Genomic DNA, 19105 nt, shown 5'->3' on the forward strand with positions numbered 1-19105 from the left:
CGTAACGTGTACGCATTAGCGTTCCGGATAAACTGTAAGATTGATGGCTAATATGAATCACTTGGACTTAAAAAAGGGGCTGGATGTACACCGCGTTGATGCACACCACCTGCCCATCTTACATCGGAGCGGACCTTTAGCGCACCTTCTTTATGAGGACTCCTGAAGACCTCTGTACAATAGATTGCCTACTATCACTCCGGCGCCGCATGCCAGCATATTCTTGATCCTACCTCTTCTACGGTCAGGATCATTTTGTTTTATGCTACTATATTGGACACCACCCTATTTCCTGAAATTATGGTGTACATCCAGCCCCTTTTTTAAGTCCAAGTGATTCATATTAGCCATCAATCTTACAGTTTATCCGGAACGCTAATGCGTACACGTTACATTTACCCGGGTATTTATTTCACCTTAGAGGTCCATCTGAAACCACACCATAGGACCCAATCTACATCTAGCAGTACCCTATACTCACCATCACATTAGCAGTCGGTTTACTGAAAAAGGTCTAAATGTTTGACCGAAACATTTATGCTGGGCTGCTATTCAAGTAATAAATATCTATTTCTTTATATCACCACTATTCACAAGTTGAGTGCCAAGTTATTTACTTACTATATGGTCATGTGAGGGCTTATTTTTTGCGGGACGAGTTGTACTTTTGAACGACACCATTGGTTTTACCATGCCTTGTACTAGAAAACGGGAACAAAAATTCCAAGTGCGGTGAAATTGAAAAAAAAAGTGCAATCCCACACTTGTTTTTTGATTGGCTTTTTGCTAGCTTCACTAAATGCTAAAACTGACCTGCCATTCTGATTCTCCAGGTCATTACGAGTTCATAGACACCTAACATGTCTAGGTTATTTTTTTATCTAAGTAGTAAAAAAAAATTCAAAACTTTGCTAAAAAAAAAAAAGCGCCATTTTCCGATACCCATAGCGTCTCCATTTTTCATGATCTGGGGTCGGGTGAGGGCTTATTTTTTGCGTGTCAAGCTGACGTTTTTAATGATATCACTTTTGTACAGATACGTTCTTTTGATTGCCCGTTATTGCATTTTAATGCAATATTGCTGCGACCAAAAAAACTTAATTCTGGCGTTTCAAATTTTTTTCTCGCTACGCCGTTTAGCAATCAGGTTAATCCTTTTTTTTATTGATAGATCGGGCGATTCTGAATGATACCAAATATGTGTAGGTTTGATTTTTTTTTTTTATTGTTTTATTTTGGATGGGGCGATTTAAACTTTTATATATTTTTTATTTTTTTAATATTTTTAAAATCATTTTTGTTTACTTTTGCCATGCTTCAATAGCCTCCATGGGAGGCTAGAAGCTGGCATAGCCTGATCGGCTCTGCATTTCAGCTACATACATCATCAGATCGCTGCTATGTTTCTGAAATACAGGCTTGCTACGAGCGCCGACCACAGGAGGGCGCTCACAGCAGGCCAGCATCAGTAACCATAGAGGTCTCAAGGACCTCTATGGTTACCATCCTGATGCATCGCCGACCACCGATCATGTGACAGGGGTCGGCGATGCGCTCATTTCCGGCCGCGCGCCCGGAGGCGCCGGTTAAATGCCGCTGTCAGCGTTTCACAGCAGCATTTAACAGGTTAATAGCGGCAGATGAATCGCGATTTCACCCGCCTCTATTGCACGCACATGTCAGCTGTACAAAACAGCCGACATGTCGCGACTTTGATGTGGGCTCACCGTCGGAGCCCACATCAAAGCAGGGGACCCGACATGCGCCGTACTAGTACGGGGCATGTCAGGAAGGGGTTAAGAAATGGGGTATGTAAACTTTTTATCAGGATCATTTGGATGTTTTGGGTTGCATTATGATATCAAAAGAGAAAACACAGTAGTTTGACAATAAATGGCTTCACCCAACCACTAACCATGAGTGGACTATTTGGTAGTGTATGTCACTAACCATGAGTGTAGAAAAAGGTTTGGTGTAATCATTCATATTCTATGAAAAAAGGCCAAGAAAGCAAAAATTCTGCCAGTGTATGTAAACTTTTGAGCACTACTGTATTGCCCCCAAATAGCCCTCCAAATATTATAATGGCCCCCATCTAGCCCTCCAAATATTCTCATGGTCCCCACACAGCCCTCCATATAGTATAATGGGCCTCACATAGCCCTCCAGATATTATAATGGTCCTCACATTGCCTTCCATATAGTATAATGCAACCCCATTGTCTTCCATACAGTATAATAAATCCTATAGTCCTCCATAACGTTTAATACACTCACTGTAGTCCTCCATATATTATAATGCACTTACCATAGTCCTCTATATAGTATAATGCACACCGCTTAGTCTTCCATATTGTATAATACACTCCTCATAGTCCTCTTTACAGTATAATGCACCCCAAAGTCCTCGATATGGTATGATGCACCCTATTGCCATCCTTGTAGAATAATGCACTTCCCATAGTCCTCCATATAGTATAGAGTTCCCTCATAGTCCTCCATACAGTACAATGCACACCCCATAGTCTTCTATATAGTACATATAATACAACCAGAAACTCAGACTTACATAAATACAGCCGATGAAGAGAACCAGAAAATGAAATATAAAATCAATTTTTATTTAACACATTTAAAATGATACATAGAAAATCTATAAAAAAGCAGAGTAGTACATATAGTATAATGCACCCCATAGTCCTCCATACAGTTTAATGCACAACCATAGTCCTCCATACAGTATAATGCCTCTGTCATAGTCCTCCATATAACACATATAGTATAATGCACCCCCTATAGTCCTTATATAGTATAATGCACCCCCATAGTCTTCCATACAGTATAATGCACCCCCATAGTCCTCCATACAGTATAATGACTTTGTCACAGTCCTCCATATAATACATACAGTATAATGCACCCCCATATTCCTCAATACAGTGTAATGCCTCTGTCATAGTCCTCCATATAATACATATAGTATAGTGCACCCCCCATAGTCCTGCACACAGTATAGTGCACCCCCCATAGTACACCATACTATATAATATAGACTCCATAGTCCTCTGTACATTATCATGCACCCTATAGTCCTCGATATAGTACATATAGTATAATGCACCCCGCATAGTCCTCCTTACAGTATAATGCACTCCCTATAGTCCACTATACAGTATTACAGCTGCCACAATGTACTCACTGATTTAAAAAAATAAATACATGTACTTACATCTCCCTATTTCTGCAGGGCATCTCCCCAGCAGCTCCACTGCCCAGCATAGCATAGCACGATGAGGAAACGTCATCGCGCCCACTGGCTGAAATGTCAGATGCCGAGGGAGAATGATGGGAGAGGGAGCAGATGGCTTCCCTCCTTTTTCATTGCTTTCAACTGTATTGGCATCCTAGATGACGATACAGTTTATGTGCAATGGTGGGTTTCGAGATGCCCTGAGCCGTCACTAGAATTAGGTCCCCGACTCACAAGCCCAGTAGCGGCTGTGTGGTCTGCCACTATTGGTGGCATGCCATTGGCTGGGGCTCCCTGGGTGAGTTGGGGACTGAGCAATTGCCCATTTTCTCTCCCCTAACGGCAGTCGTGTGCACAAAGTGATCGCACCAGCAGAATAGTGAGTGCAGCTCTGGGATATAATACAGGATATAACACAGGACTAGTAGGAGACATGTAATATTTCCAATAAAAAAAGTATTAATTTGAGTCTTAATAATGACATGTGATGAATACCACCTCTATACCACAGGCAGAGGAAACAGCACATACGTTAACCCAGTGGAGACGGTGGAGGACAACACATTTGGGGTGAGTTGCTGCATGTATTCATTAACCTCGAGTTGCCGGTACGTAGAACCACAAGACGCTAACATAGCGGTGTAATTACACGGCCAACGGTAATTGAAGATGTAATTGCTGCTTATCTGACCGTGTGTTAATTTGTTGGTAATTTCTACAAAAAAAATTCTGGTCTGAGGCAAAAGCAGAAACCACTAAGTAATAAATATGTCTGATGGTAGCGCTGTGTGATGTGGGGAGGAGAGGTCACGCCATGCTCCCTGGAAACACACATTTACTTGAGCTGAAGCTGAAAGTGCAGTCAGTTCGGGCACTGCCGTTTTGGTTTTCCCTGTTTGCTTAAAGGGATTTTCCCATGAAGTCAGTGAGCTTGTTTCCCCTGCGCTGTCATCACAAGGACAAGCCAAGAGCAGCCATACATTTCCCCTGCAGTGGTCAGTGGGTACCAGGGCCAATGTTAAGCCTGGAGTTTCCTAAAGCCTTGCCCCTGAGGAACTCTGCTGAACTGCAAGGGCAGAGCCTGACCGTAAGCGCGTTGTCTGTTTTCAGTGACCACCAGCCAAATACTGAGTGCAGCTCTGGAGTACAATATTAGTAATGTAAAAAATGTATGTGTCTTCCATCAGGTCTCTGTGGCTGTGGGCCTGGCCGTCTTTGCCTGTCTGTTCCTTCTTGTCATGCTGGTAGTACTCAATAAGTGCGGACGACATTCTAAGTTCGGAATAAACAGTAAGTTCCACATTATTGATTGACAAATTGTGTGTGACCCATGGGAAAAATTCTGTGAAATGTATCTATAGCAGAAACTTTTCGAGGGAATTTTCTTGACAATGGGTTAGTTGTGGTGGCTTCTTATCTTCTGATCTTTCTCATGACATTTGAGTTTGGTGTAGCAGGTTCTTTTGAAAAATTGTTGGATTTTGCCTCCAAAAACTTTTGTTTGAGCTTGGCCTTATTATCCGCTTGGGTCTTTCTGATCGATCTGATCACTTTTATCCAATATTCTCGTAGAGGCACCATGCACTGAGCAAGTCTCTTAACCCATCAAACTGGGCGTCTCTACTTGTCGCTTCTTGTGGCTAAGTCAATGACCCTCTCGAGGGCCGTTTCGGCAGTCATTCTCTGCAACTGCATCCTTATTTCTAACTTGTTCAACAGCAGGTGCCCCCCATTGACCATTGACTGCTTATGGCGCCATACTTCTGAATTCTCACATAGGTCAACACGGTTCCCTTATGAAAAACACCCCTAATTGCCAGACCCTGTCCCCATCTGGGCATGGTGCAGTTTGCCATACGGTACATAACAGTGGGTAGACCTCCATCTCTATCTCGCCCACCTACTTGCATTACTCTGTAATGTAGAAATCACCTCTCCCCCTTGTAGCTTCAACCTAAATTTGAGAGTGGATTACCGAGATGATCACGGGCGCACTCCGCACCCGCTAACGGTGCTGTTCTGGCTCTCTGCGGGTTAACAGCAGTCGGGAATAGTCGATCTTGTTTTTGTACGATGTGCATAACTGCATTTTCTCAACTTTAACTAAGGCAAGAAAAGAGCGTTTGGAAGAGCCGCACTTCATTAGAGCTTGTTCCCCCGCGCCAGGCACTAAGAAGCGGCTAATTCACTTTTGAAATTGATTCAAGCTTTAAATGGGTTTGATGCGTCTGTTTCCCAAGGGCCCACAGACCGAGAAGAGCTGGAAGAGTGTGAGATGGAAAAGTGGCCCAGGCCCTCCAGTCTATAGCCTCTGAGCAGCACATGTAACCCTTTATTCTGCAGTGGACCATTTTCCCTCATAATCAGTTGAACACTTCTGCGGGACCTGTCACAGCCCCTTTCCTACTGATGTGACCGTTCCTGGTGCTGTAGATCAGTCCAAGCTTAAGCCTACTCACCCGATAAGTCTGAGCAGAATCCGACACAGCTGTGTAGCCAGAACAGTTCTGCTGGACCTGTCACAGCCCCTCTCCTATTGATAATAATAATAATAATAATTTTTTATTTATGTATATAGCGCCAACATATTCCGCAGCACTTTACAATTAAGCGGGGACATGTACAAACAATAAATTCAGTACAAGTTAAGACAATTTAAACAGTGACATTAGGGGTGAGGTCCCTGCTCGCAAGCTTACAATCTACAAGGAAATGGGGGGACACAATAGGTGAAAAGTGATTGTTATTTCAGGTCTGGCAATTATAATAAATAGGGATTTTCATACAAAGCTGCATGTTCCGGTCATCAGACCGTGTGTTTAAATGCAATAGTCAAGTATCAAGTGCAGTTATCGTGTGCATGGAGGGTGTGGAGACCGATGAGTAGTAGTGTGCAGATTCACATGCAGATAATATTTGGAAGGAGGGAACAGGGCAAAGTTAGTTTACTGAGTAGTTGATGTGGTAGGCTTGTTTGAAGAGATGGGTTTTTAAAACGCGCTTGAATAGGTCGGGGCTAGGTATCATTCTGATCGTCTGGGGAAGTGCATTCCAGAGAGCTGGTGCAGCACGAGAGAAGTCTTGGAGACGGAGGTGCGCGGTTCGGATTACGGGGGATGTTAGTCTTAGGTCATTTGTAGAACGGAGGGCACGTGTAGGGCGATAGACAGAGATGAGAGAGGAGATATAAGGCGGTGCAGAACTGTGGAGAGCTTTGTGGGTGAGAGAGATGACTTTATACTGGACCCTGTAGCTGGAGCGCCCCCAGACACAGGGCCACGAGTTCTCGGTATCAGGCCTCTCTGGTTCGGTTCTGAGGCTGTCACGGTGGCTAGACCCGGTCCGCGACCCTGCTAAGGGGCGTCCAATAAAGGTGGTACTGTCTGTCAGGGATTTGTGACGCCACCTATGGTGTTCGGTCAGGGTGACTGACGCTGCTGTGGGGTCCGCTGGGGTGATGGAATGGCAGCTAGATGGTATACCATCCCACAGGTGAAGTATGTCCCCATGGCTTCCCAGTAAGGTGGATGGTGATGGTGTGAGGTGCAGTCAATAACAAGGACACAAGGTTGCAGTCTCTTTACCTCTTTACTGAAGACTTCAGGATCCTCAATCCAGAGCACAGTTAACAGGTCTATCTGAGACCGGCCGGTCCGATGGGCACATCCAGAATTCCCTTTGCAGGTAGAAATCGTTGCCTACCAATAGCGCCTGTGTGTTGTAGTGCTACCCTGCTGAGCATTCGGAATAGTCCTCACAACTGCTGTTCTCGTTCATTCGTTCTTTCTAATTCGTTCCAGATCTTTCTAGTTCAACGTCCCCCAGGTATGTTATGGCTAGGACGCACCCGTATGACGGGAAGGCCTGGAGTTCTTCCGGGACCCTAGAGACGCCCCTCTCCCACAGTTGCCCCCTATGTCTTCATAGGTGTTTAGGTGAGACAGCCAACCTATAATTAACTGTCCTGCGGAGTTTGAAGTAAAGCGTAGAGTCAGTTACTCCCTCGGTGTTCCGGCCACCGGCTACGCGCCTCAGTAGGATGTTGCCTCGGTCTCACGGCACGACTCCTACTGGTTCTCCTTTGTGCTTGATCTCGTTTCTCACTGTTCCACAATATCCTTCGCTTCGTGTCTCTTTCTTAGGATACCGCCGCGGGGTGTGCAGGCGCGGTTCCGTAACGTTCTATTCTGGTCGCTAGGTGCCTGCCAGGTTCCCACGCCTGACAGGGACCCCCCTGTGTCTTCTCCCTGCAACACCCCCTGCCACGGGATGTTGCCTGAATCCAACGCAGTCAGCTTCTGACTAACTTCCTATCCAATCCCTAGTTTTACCAGTGTGAGGAGAGGCCCAATAAATAAAGCCTGTTGCTCCCCCTAGTGGCCGGAGTGTGAAGTGTAATGTGTGCTGGTGATACCTGGTCAGTAGAATTCCTTCAGTGCCATCAAACGTACCATCACTCCCCTTAGTGGCAGAGTGTCATACTGCAACGACCAGATCTCTGGGGCGCTGCATAGCGAATGGGTAGCCAGTGTAATGACTGGCACAAGATGGAGGCACAAGATTGATGTGACCATTCCTTGTTACTGCAGATCAGTCCCAGCCTAACCCTACTCACGTGGTAGGTCTGAGCAGAATCCGACACAGCCGTGTAGCCAGAACAGTTAATAATAATAATAATAATAATTTTATTTATATAGCGCCAACATATTCCGCAGTGCTTTACAAATTATAGAGGGGACTTGTACAGACAATAGATATTACAGCATAACAGAAATCACAGTTCAAAATAGATACCAAGAGGAGTGAGGGCCCTGCTCGCAAGCTTACAAACTATGAGGAAAAGGGGAGACACGAGAGGTGGATGGTAACAATTGCTTTTATTCGGACCAGCCATAGTGTAAGGCTCGGGTGTTCATGTAAAGCTGCATGAACCAGTTAACTGCCTAAGTATGTAGCAGTACAGACACAGAGGGCTATTAACTGCATGAAGTGTATGAGAACATGATGCGAGGAACCTGATTATGTTTTTGTTTTTTTGTTTTTGTTTTTTTGAATGGGCCACACAGGGATAGTTAGGTTAATGCATTGAGGTGGTAGGCCAATCTGAACAAATGAGTTTTTAGGGCACGCTTAAAACTGTGGGGATTGGGGATTAATAGTATTAACCTAGGTAGTGCATTCCAAAGAATCGGCGCAACACGTGTAAAGTCTTGGAGACAGGAATGGGAGGTTCTGATTATTGAGGATGCTAACCTGAGGTCATTAGCGGAGCAGAGGGCACGGGTAGGGTGGTAGACTGAGACCAGAGAGGAGATGTAGGGTGGTGCTGAGCCATGGAGTGCTTTGTGGATGAGGGTAGTAGTTTTGTACTGGATTCTGGAGTGGATGGGTAGCCAGTGTAATGACTGGCACAAGGTAGAGGCATCGGTGTACCGGTTGGTGAGGAATATGATACTGGCAGCAGCAATCAGGACAGATTGGAGAGGGGAGAGTTTTGTAAGAGGTAGGCCAATTAGTAGAGAGTTTCAATAGTCCAGACGAGAATGAATAAGTGAAACAGTAAGAGTTTTTGCAGAGTCGAAAGTAAGAAAAGGGCGAATTCTAGAAATGTTTTTGAGATGCAGATCAGAAGAGCGAGCCAGTGATCGGATGTGGGGGGTGAATGAAAGCTCGGAATCAAGTATGACCCCAAGGCAGCGGGCATGTTGCTTTGAAGTAATGGTGGAACCACACACGGAGATGGCAATGTCAGGCAAAGGTAGGTTAATAGAGGGAGAAAACACGAGGAGTTCAGTTTTTGACAGGTTCAGTTTCAGATAGAGGGAGGACATGATGTTAGAGACAGCGGTAATACAATCACTGGTGTTTACTAAAAAGGTCGGCATGATAACAGGAGAAGAAGTGCATAATTGGGTGTCATCAGCATAGAGATGGTACTGGAAACCAAATCTACTGATTGTTTGTCCAATAGGGGCAGTATACAAAGAGAAAAGGAGGGGGCCTAGGACTGATCCTTGAGGAACCCCAACAGTAAGGGGAAGGAGAGAGGAAGAGGAACCAGCAAAAGATACAGTGAAGGAGCGGTTAGAGAGATAGGAGGAGAACCAGGAGAGAACGGTGTCCTTGAGGGCAGTGATGTCATCAGTGTCACATGAACAGTTCTGCTGGACCTGTCACAGCACCTGAATTGGACAGAAAACCCAACACGTTGAAGGCAACTTGGATTTCTGGGCCATTTAGCAAAGCATCAAGGACCTTGAAAGTCAGGACCATGGAGAGTGTTTCTCTGCCAGTCCTAATCTTATACATATATAATATGGCTGTATATGTGTAGTAGGGGGAGATGATGGATCTCAGGAGACATCGCTTAACCAGCTGGGATAATTAGATACCAGCAGCTTATAGCGTTATATACATTTTATAGATCTCCAGAGACCATAACTACGGCAGCGGTTATGGAGGAGATAATATCGCCTCTCGATGCAGTGATTCAGCATAGGACAGGACTCACTGGAGAGTAGTGATGTCATTCCTATAAAACATCACACATAGAAGAATAGTGATGTCGTTGATATACACTATTACCTAATTTCAAATAGTCATCACGTTATCTATAACTTCTATTTTGGACAGTAGTGATGTCATTGGTATATACCGTACCTTATAATTGGACAGTATTGATGTCATATCTAAAAAAAAAAAAAACACTACAGCCTTTATTCCTTTGGAGAGTTGTGATCTCATTGTTATGACATATAACATGGAAGGGCAGTGATGTCATCAGTGTCACATGAACAGATGAGCTCTAATTGGTGGTTATGGGACCTTTCATGGAGACATTTGGCCATTTTCTTTATTCAGCACTCCTTCTCCCCCAGTATTATCACGGGGGGGGGGGGGGGGGGGGATGGTTCTCATCATGTGATATGTAGGTGAATGCAGTCTATTGTCATCTGTTATCAGGCATCCCAGTATATTGCTTATTTTATGTAATGGAAATTCTGATTGAACAATACCTATAACCACAGGTACTTAGGAGCTGCAGACGACCATCTAGTGACGATTTTACGAGATTATGGTTTCCTTCTCTTCCTTTATAAAGATGTATTGATTCGTTATCCGTCTGGATCTCGTCTCTGGTTACAAAGCTTCAGTGGAAAAATTATGAGGCTCCAGGTGATTTATCTCCATTATGTACAGGGGCTTGTGATACTATTCACCCCCCTTCCCCCCCCCCCCCTGGCATTTTTTGTGTTTTGCTACCTCACAATCTGGAATTTCACAGTGTTTTTGAGAGTTCGCCTCACTTCATGCAAAGAACATGCCTACAACTGTGATCATTTGGTTTTCTTTTTATTGTGAAGCAAACTACAAATAGGGAAAAATAGCTGAAAACCTCAGCATGCATAACTATTCACCCCCCCTAAAGTCAGTACTTTGTAGAGCCTCCTATGAGTTTTCCATATCTGGCCACTGGGATTTTTGCCCCCTTGCAAAACTGCATCGGGTCCTACAAGTTAGATGGTTTCCTCTGGTGAACAGCAATCGTCAAGTCTGACCACAGATTCTCAATTGGATTAATTTGAAAAATCTATCACGTCACTCCTCATTAATTGTAGTAGGGTGCTCAGAGAAGGAATGCCACCCCTATATCCAGACAATGAAAAAATCCGGCACTCCAAATGAATTATTAAATTTTATTAAATATTAATCCAGTTTTAACGTAACGTTTCGGTCAATCGTGACCTTCATCAGACTAGAACATAAATGAAAAGTATAACAAAATATTACAAAAATATCAATCCATAACACAATCAAGATAAAGAAATCACAACAAAAAGAAAATATCGATACATAATGCTGCACACAATTTGTCCAATATCATCAATCTTGTATCATCTAAGTGATGATAATATCATAGATTAACAATAATTTAATCCACATACAGTTTAAGGAAGTGGTTTCTCCATAATAATAAACATAAACATATTCGATGTGGCCGAGACACCTTCCATTTTAGTGACCTGTACTTGATGGTATAAAAAGAGCATAATATAACGCCTCACAAAAAGAAAAAAGAAAAAACAACGATGATGCCTGAAACCAAATGTTATTATATATAATACGTTCCTACTCAGAATCCTTCTAAATACACTCTTTACATGGGCAGAATCCTTCTAAATACACTCTTTACATGGGTATTAATCCACCCCCTTAAGAAAAAACATATGCTCTCATTATCACTGATTGGATTGCCTTCCTCTTTTCTTATAGAACTCCTGACGGAGTCACGTTTACTATACTTATGGTGGTCTTTGCAGTTACTGCATACAGCGGTAAGCGTACATATGTTTTTTCTTAAGGGGGTGGATTAATGCCCATGTAAAGAGTGTATTTAGAAGGATTCTGCCCATGTAAAGAGTGTATTTAGAAGGATTCTGAGTAGGAACGTATTATATATAATAACATTTGGTTTCAGGCATCATCGTTATTTTTTCTTTTTTCTTTTTGTGAGGCGTTATATTATGCTCTTTTTATACCATCAAGTACAGGTCACTAAAATGGAAGGTGTCTCGGCCACATCGAATATGTTTATGTTTATTATTATGGAGAAACCACTTCCTTAAACTGTATGTGGATTAAATTATTGTTAATCTATGATATTATCATCACTTAGATGATACAAGATTGATGATATTGGACAAATTGTGTGCAGCATTATGTACCGATATTTTCTTTTTGCTGTGATTTCTTTATCTTGATTGTGTTATGGATTGATATTTTGTTATATTTTTCATTTATGTTCTAGTTTGATGAAGGTCACGATTGACCGAAACGTTACGTTAAAACTGGATTAATATTTAATAAAATTTAATAATTCATTTGGAGTACCGGATTTTTTCATTGTCTCAATTGGATTAAGGCCTGGGCTGTGACTCGACCACTCCAAAACTTTTACATGCTTCCCCTTAAACCACTCGAGTGTTGCTTTAGCATTTTGCTTTGGGTCATTATCTTGTTGGAAATTGAACCTCGGTCCCAGTCTCAGATTACTGACAGACTGAAACAGGTTTTGCTCAAGAATATCTCTGTATTTCGCACCATCCATATTCCGCTCAACTCAGACAATTTTCCTGTCCCTGCTGCCAAAGAACTTGACCTAGGAATGTTTGACTCAGCCCCCCTTTCAACAACCATCTTATGTAACTCCTACAGCTACAATAATCTTAGACACATTCCGAACCTTTTGGATAAATAGGCCACAGCAGCCCTGTTTGTTAATATATTTACATTACAAAACTGAACATATCAATATAACATTGACAAATAAGGAACGGGGTCTATGGAAGCCATGCACCAGCTTTGTTGCGCCATCAGCCGCACCTTAGGCCCAAACCACACCACACCAGTTTCAGGACCATCCTGCTTAAGCCCTCAACCACACCACACCGATTTGAGGACCCTACTGAATGGCGCCACCAATTAAATTGTCCCCTGAGACCTCAGCCCAGTAGGGATCCTGTTATGTTTGCTAATGACAGGTGTTATGAAGGCAATCCAGAAACACAGTGTGCTTAGCGATCAGAGCGCACACAGTGATCTGACAAATACCCAAAAATACAAGAACGAGCTCTGAGACGTGGAAACTCTGTAGACTGCACACCTGATCCTATCCTAAACACAACTAAAAGCGGCTGTGGATTGCGCCTAACAACTACCTAGGCAACTCGGCACAGCCTAAGAAACTAGCTAGCCTGAAGATAGAAAAATAGGCCTGACTTGCCCCAGAGAAATTCCCCAAAGGAAAAGGCAGCCCCCCACATATAATGACTGTGAGTAAGATGAAAAGACAAAACGTAGGGATGAAATAGATTCAGCAAAGTGGGGCCCGATATTCTAGGACAGAGCGAGGACAGTAAAGCGAACTTTGCAGTCTACAAAAAACCCTAAAGCAAAACCACGCAAAGGGGGCAAAAAAAACCCACCGTGCCGAACTAACGGCACGGCGGTACACCCTTTGCGTCTCAGAGCTTCCAGCAAAACAAAAGACAAGCTGGACAGAAAAAAAGCAACAAAAAAGCAAAAAGCACTTAGCTATAAAGAGCAGCAGGTCACAGGAACAATCAGGAGAAGCTCAGATCCAACACTGAAACATTGACAAGGAGCAAGGATAGCAGCATCAGGCGGAGTTAAGTAATGAAGCAGTTAACGAGCTCACCAGAACACCTGAGGGAGGAAGCTCAGAAGCTGCAGTACCACTTGTGACCACAGGAGTGAATTCAGCCACAGAATTCACAACAGTACCCCCCCCTTGAGGAGGGGTCACCGAACCCTCACCAGAGCCCCCAGGCCGACCAGGATGAGCCGCATGAAAGGCACGAACAAGATCGGAAGCATGAACATCAGAGGCAAAAACCCAGGAATTATCTTCCTGAGCATAACCCTTCCATTTAACCAGATACTGGAGTTTCCGTCTAGAAACACGAGAATCCAAAATCTTCTCCACAATATACTCCAATTCCCCCTCCACCAAAACCGGGGCAGGAGGCTCAACAGATGGAACCATAGGTGCCACGTATCTCCGCAACAACGACCTATGGAATACATTATGTATGGAAAAGGAGTCTGGGAGGGTCAAACGAAAAGACACAGGATTGAGAACCTCAGAAATCCTATACGGACCAATAAAACGAGGTTTAAATTTAGGAGAGGAAACCTTCATAGGAATATGACGAGAAGATAACCAAACCAGATCCCCAACACGAAGTCGGGGACCCACACGGCGTCTGCGATTAGCGAAAAGTTGAGCTTTCTCCTGGGACAAGATCAAATTGTCCACTACCTGAGTCCAGATCTGCTGCAACCTATCCACCACAGAATCCACACCAGGACAGTCCGAAGACTCAACCTGTCCTGAAGAGAAACGAGGATGGAACCCAGAATTGCAAAAAAATGGAGAAACCAAGGTAGCCGAGCTGGCCCGATTATTAAGGGCGAACTCAGCCAACGGCAAAAAGGACACCCAATCATCCTGGTCTGCAGAAACAAAACATCTCAGATATGTTTCCAAGGTCTGATTGGTTCGTTCGGTCTGGCCATTAGTCTGAGGATGGAAAGCCGAGGAAAAGGATAGGTCAATGCCCATCCTACCACAAAAGGCTCGCCAAAACCTTGAAACAAACTGGGAACCTCTGTCAGAAACAATATTCTCAGGAATGCCATGCAACCGAACCACATGCTGAAAGAACAAAGGTACCAAATCAGAGGAGGAAGGCAATTTAGCCAAGGGCACCAGATGGACCATTTTAGAAAAGCGATCACAGACCACCCAAATGACTGACATCTTTTGAGAAACGGGAAGGTCAGAAATGAAATCCATCGAAATATGTGTCCAAGGCCTCTTTGGGACCGGCAAGGGCAAAAGCAACCCACTGGCACGAGAACAGCAGGGCTTAGCCCTAGCACAAATCCCACAGGACTGCACAAAAGTACGTACATCCCGTGACAGAGATGGCCACCAGAAGGATCTAGCCACTAACTCTCTGGTACCAAAGATTCCAGGATGACCAGCCAACACCGAACAATGAAGTTCAGAGATAAGTTTATTAGTCCACCTATCAGGGACGAACAGTTTCTCTGCTGGACAACGATCAGGTTTATTCGCCTGAAATTTTTGCAGCACCCGCCGCAAATCAGGGGAGATGGCAGACACAATGACTCCTTCCTTGAGGATACCCGCTGGCTCAGATAAACCCGGAGAGTCGGGCACAAAACTCCTAGACAGAGCATCCGCCTTCACATTTTTAGAGCCCGGAAGGTACGAAATCACAAAGTCGAAGCGGGCAAAAAATAACGACCAACGGGCCTGTCTAGGATTCAAGCGCTTGGCAGACTCGAGATAAGTCAAGTTCTTATGATCAGTCAATACCACCACGCGATGCTTAGCTCCTTCAAGCCAATGACGCCACTCCTCGAATGCCCACTTCATGGCCAGCAACTCTCGATTGCCCACATCATAATTACGCTCAGCGGGCGAAAACTTCCTGGAAAAGAAAGCACATGGTTTCATCACTGAGCAATCAGAACCTCTCTGTGACAAAACCGCCCCTGCTCCAATCTCAGAAGCATCAACCTCGACCTGGAACGGAAGAGAAACATCTGGCTGACACAACACAGGGGCAGAACAAAAACGACGCTTCAACTCCTGAAAAGCTTCCACAGCAGCAGAAGACCAATTAACCAAATCAGCACCCTTCTTGGTCAAATCGGTCAATGGTTTGGCAATGCTAGAAAAATTACAGATGAAGCGACGATAAAAATTAGCAAAGCCCAGGAACTTTTGCAGACTTTTCAGAGATGTCGGCTGAATCCAATCCTGGATGGCTTGGACCTTAACTGGATCCATCTCGATAGTAGAAGGGGTAAAGATGAACCCCAAAAATGAAACTTTCTGCACACCGAAGAGACACTTTGATCCCTTCACAAACAAAGAGTTAGCACGCAGGACCTGAAAAACCATTCTGACCTGCTTCACATGAGACTCCCAATCATCTGAGAAGATCAAAATGTCATCCAAGTAAACAATCAGGAATTTATCCAGATACTCACGGAAGATGTCATGCATAAAAGACTGAAACACAGATGGAGCATTGGCAAGTCCGAACGGCATCACTAGATACTCAAAATGACCCTCGGGCGTATTGAATGCAGTTTTCCATTCATCTCCTTGCCTGATTCTCACCAGATTATACGCACCACGAAGATCTATCTTAGTGAACCAACTAGCCCCCTTAATCCGAGCAAACAAGTCAGATAACAATGGCAAGGGATACTGAAATTTAACAGTGATCTTATTAAGAAGGCGGTAATCAATACACGGTCTCAGCGAACCATCCTTCTTGGCTACAAAGAAGAACCCTGCTCCCAGTGGTGATGACGATGGGCGAATATGTCCCTTCTCCAGGGATTCCTTCACATAACTGCGCATAGCGGCGTGTTCGGGCACGGATAAATTAAATAATCGACCTTTAGGGAATTTACTACCAGGAATCAAATTGATAGCACAATCACAATCCCTATGCGGAGGTAGAGCATCGGACTTGGGCTCTTCAAATACATCCTGATAATCAGACAAGAACTCTGGGACCTCAGAAGGGGTGGATGACGAAATCGATAAAAATGGAACATCACCATGTACCCCCTGACAACCCCAGCTGGATACCGACATGGAATTCCAATCCAATACTGGATTATGGGTTTGTAGCCATGGCAACCCCAACACGACCACATCATGCAGATTATGCAACACCAGAAAGCGAATAACTTCCTGATGTGCAGGAGCCATGCACATGGTCAGCTGGGCCCAGTATTGAGGTTTATTCTTGGCCAAAGGTGTAGCATCAATTCCTCTCAATGGAATATGACACCGCAAAGGCTCCAAGAAAAACCCACAACGTTTAGCATAATCCAAATCCATCAGATTCAGGGCAGCGCCCGAATCCACAAACGCCATGACAGAAAACGACGACAAAGAGCATATCAAGGTAATGGACAGAAGGAATTTGGACTGTACAGTACCAATGACGGCAGACCTAGCGGACCGCTTAGTGCGCTTAGGACAATCAGAAATAGCATGAGTGGAATCACCACAGTAGAAACACAGACCATTCAGACGTCTGTATTCCTGCCGTTCAACTCTAGTCATAGTCCTATCGCACTGCATAGGCTCAGGTTTAACCTCAGGCAGTACCGCCAAATGGTGCACAGATTTACGCTCGCGCAAGCGTCGACCGATCTGAATGGCCAAAGACAAAGACTCATTCAAACCAGCAGGCCTAGGAAATCCCACCATGACATCCTTAAGAGCCTCGGAGAGACCCTTTCTGAACAAAGCTGCCAGCGCAGATTCATTCCACTGAGTGAGTACTGACCATTTCCTAAATTTCTGACAATATACCTCTATCTCATCCTGACCCTGGCACAAAGCCAGCAAATTTTTCTCAGCCTGATCCACTGAATTAGGCTCATCGTACAGCAATCCGACCGCCAGGAAAAACGCATCGACACTACTCAATGCAGGGTCTCCTGGCGCAAGAGAAAATGCCCAGTCTTGAGGGTCGCCGCGCAAAAAAGAAATAATAATCAAAACCTGTTGAATAGGATTACCAGAAGAATGAGGTTTCAAGGCCAGAAATAGCTTACAATTATTTTTGAAACTTAGAAACTTAGTTCTATCTCCAAAAAACAAATCAGGAATAGGAATTCTTGGTTCTAACATAGATTTCTGATCAATAGTATCTTGAATTTTTTGTACATTTATAACGAGATTATCCATTGAAGAGCACAGACCCTGAATATCCATGTCCACACCTGTGTCCAGAATCACCCAAATGTCTAGGGGAAAAAAAAAAAGTGAACACAGAGCAGAAAAAAAAAAAAATGATGTCAGAACTTTTTCTTTCCCTCTATTGAGAATCATTAGTTTGGCTCCTTGTACTGTTATGTTTGCTAATGACAGGTGTTATGAAGGCAATCCAGAAACACAGTGTGCTTAGCGATCAGAGCGCACACAGTGATCTGACAAATACCCAAAAATACAAGAACGAGCTCTGAGACGTGGAAACTCTGTAGACTGCACACCTGATCCTATCCTAAACACAACTAAAAGCGGCTGTGGATTGCGCCTAACAACTACCTAGGCAACTCGGCACAGCCTAAGAAACTAGCTAGCCTGAAGATAGAAAAATAGGCCTGACTTGCCCCAGAGAAATTCCCCAAAGGAAAAGGCAGCCCCCCACATATAATGACTGTGAGTAAGATGAAAAGACAATACGTAGGGATGAAATAGATTCAGCAAAGTGGGGCCCGATATTCTAGGACAGAGCGAGGACAGTAAAGCGAACTTTGCAGTCTACAAAAAACCCTAAAGCAAAACCACGCAAAGGGGGCAAAAAAACCCCACCGTGCCGAACTAACGGCACGGCGGTACACCCTTTGTGTCTCAGAGCTTCCAGCAAAACAAAAGACAAGCTGGACAGAAAAAAAGCAACAAAAAAGCAAAAAGCACTTAGCTATAAAGAGCAGCAGGTCACAGGAACAATCAGGAGAAGCTCAGATCCAACACTGAAACATTGACAAGGAGCAAGGATAGCAGCATCAGGCGGAGTTAAGTAATGAAGCAGTTAACGAGCTCACCAGAACACCTGAGGGAGGAAGCTCAGAAGCTGCAGTACCACTTGTGACCACAGGAGTGAATTCAGCCACAGAATTCACAACAGGATCCCTTTTATTTAAATTATAATCTGACCACCAAAAGAAGCAAAAGAGGGGAGGGGTAGGCAACTGCCCCACCAAATGAGCCCCCTACTCCCCCCCTCTGCTACTCTCACCTGGCTCTCCACAGTTCCCGCCACTACAGACATGCATGACACCTTTTGCATGAATGTCCCTCCACACCTTAACAGACTTCTCAAAAGCCTCTCTCAAACCCAGTGCCCAAATATCTATACCGATAGGTGTCAAATGCACTGCATCCCGACGTAAATGCTCCCTGTATGGCACTTCCAGATCGCGATGCCGCACTACCACCGCCCCATTCCTAGCTAAAAAACACAATACCTTCCGATTCACCTTAATCCGGGCCTTATTTATGCATTCCACTGAACGAACATATTTCCATGCCAAACGAGCCATCTCCGAGTGAGCAGCCATGAGCCGCAAACAGTCAAACTTAATGTCCTGAACCAAATCCCTAAAAGTGCGGACCCCCAAATCATTACCCCCCACGTGAATTAAGGAAACATCCAGAGGTCTATCCAAACCCACATGAAAATAAAATTCTGGAACCAACCTGGA

General features: G+C 44.3%; 1 protein-coding gene across 1 annotated transcript in view; it reads left to right on the forward strand.

Annotated features, from left to right (window-relative positions):
* NTRK1 (neurotrophic receptor tyrosine kinase 1) overlaps nt 1-19105 on the forward strand; it is a 120625-nt gene that overhangs the window by 79015 nt on the left and 22505 nt on the right. The window contains exons 10-11 of the mRNA XM_069728778.1: nt 3762-3820; nt 4438-4540. Coding sequence (XP_069584879.1) covers nt 3762-3820; nt 4438-4540 — 162 coding nt within the window. The remainder of the gene's footprint in view (nt 1-3761; nt 3821-4437; nt 4541-19105) is intronic.

Source organism: Ranitomeya imitator, chromosome 1 (genome assembly GCF_032444005.1).
Source record: "Ranitomeya imitator isolate aRanImi1 chromosome 1, aRanImi1.pri, whole genome shotgun sequence".
NCBI lineage: Eukaryota > Metazoa > Chordata > Amphibia > Anura > Dendrobatidae > Ranitomeya > Ranitomeya imitator.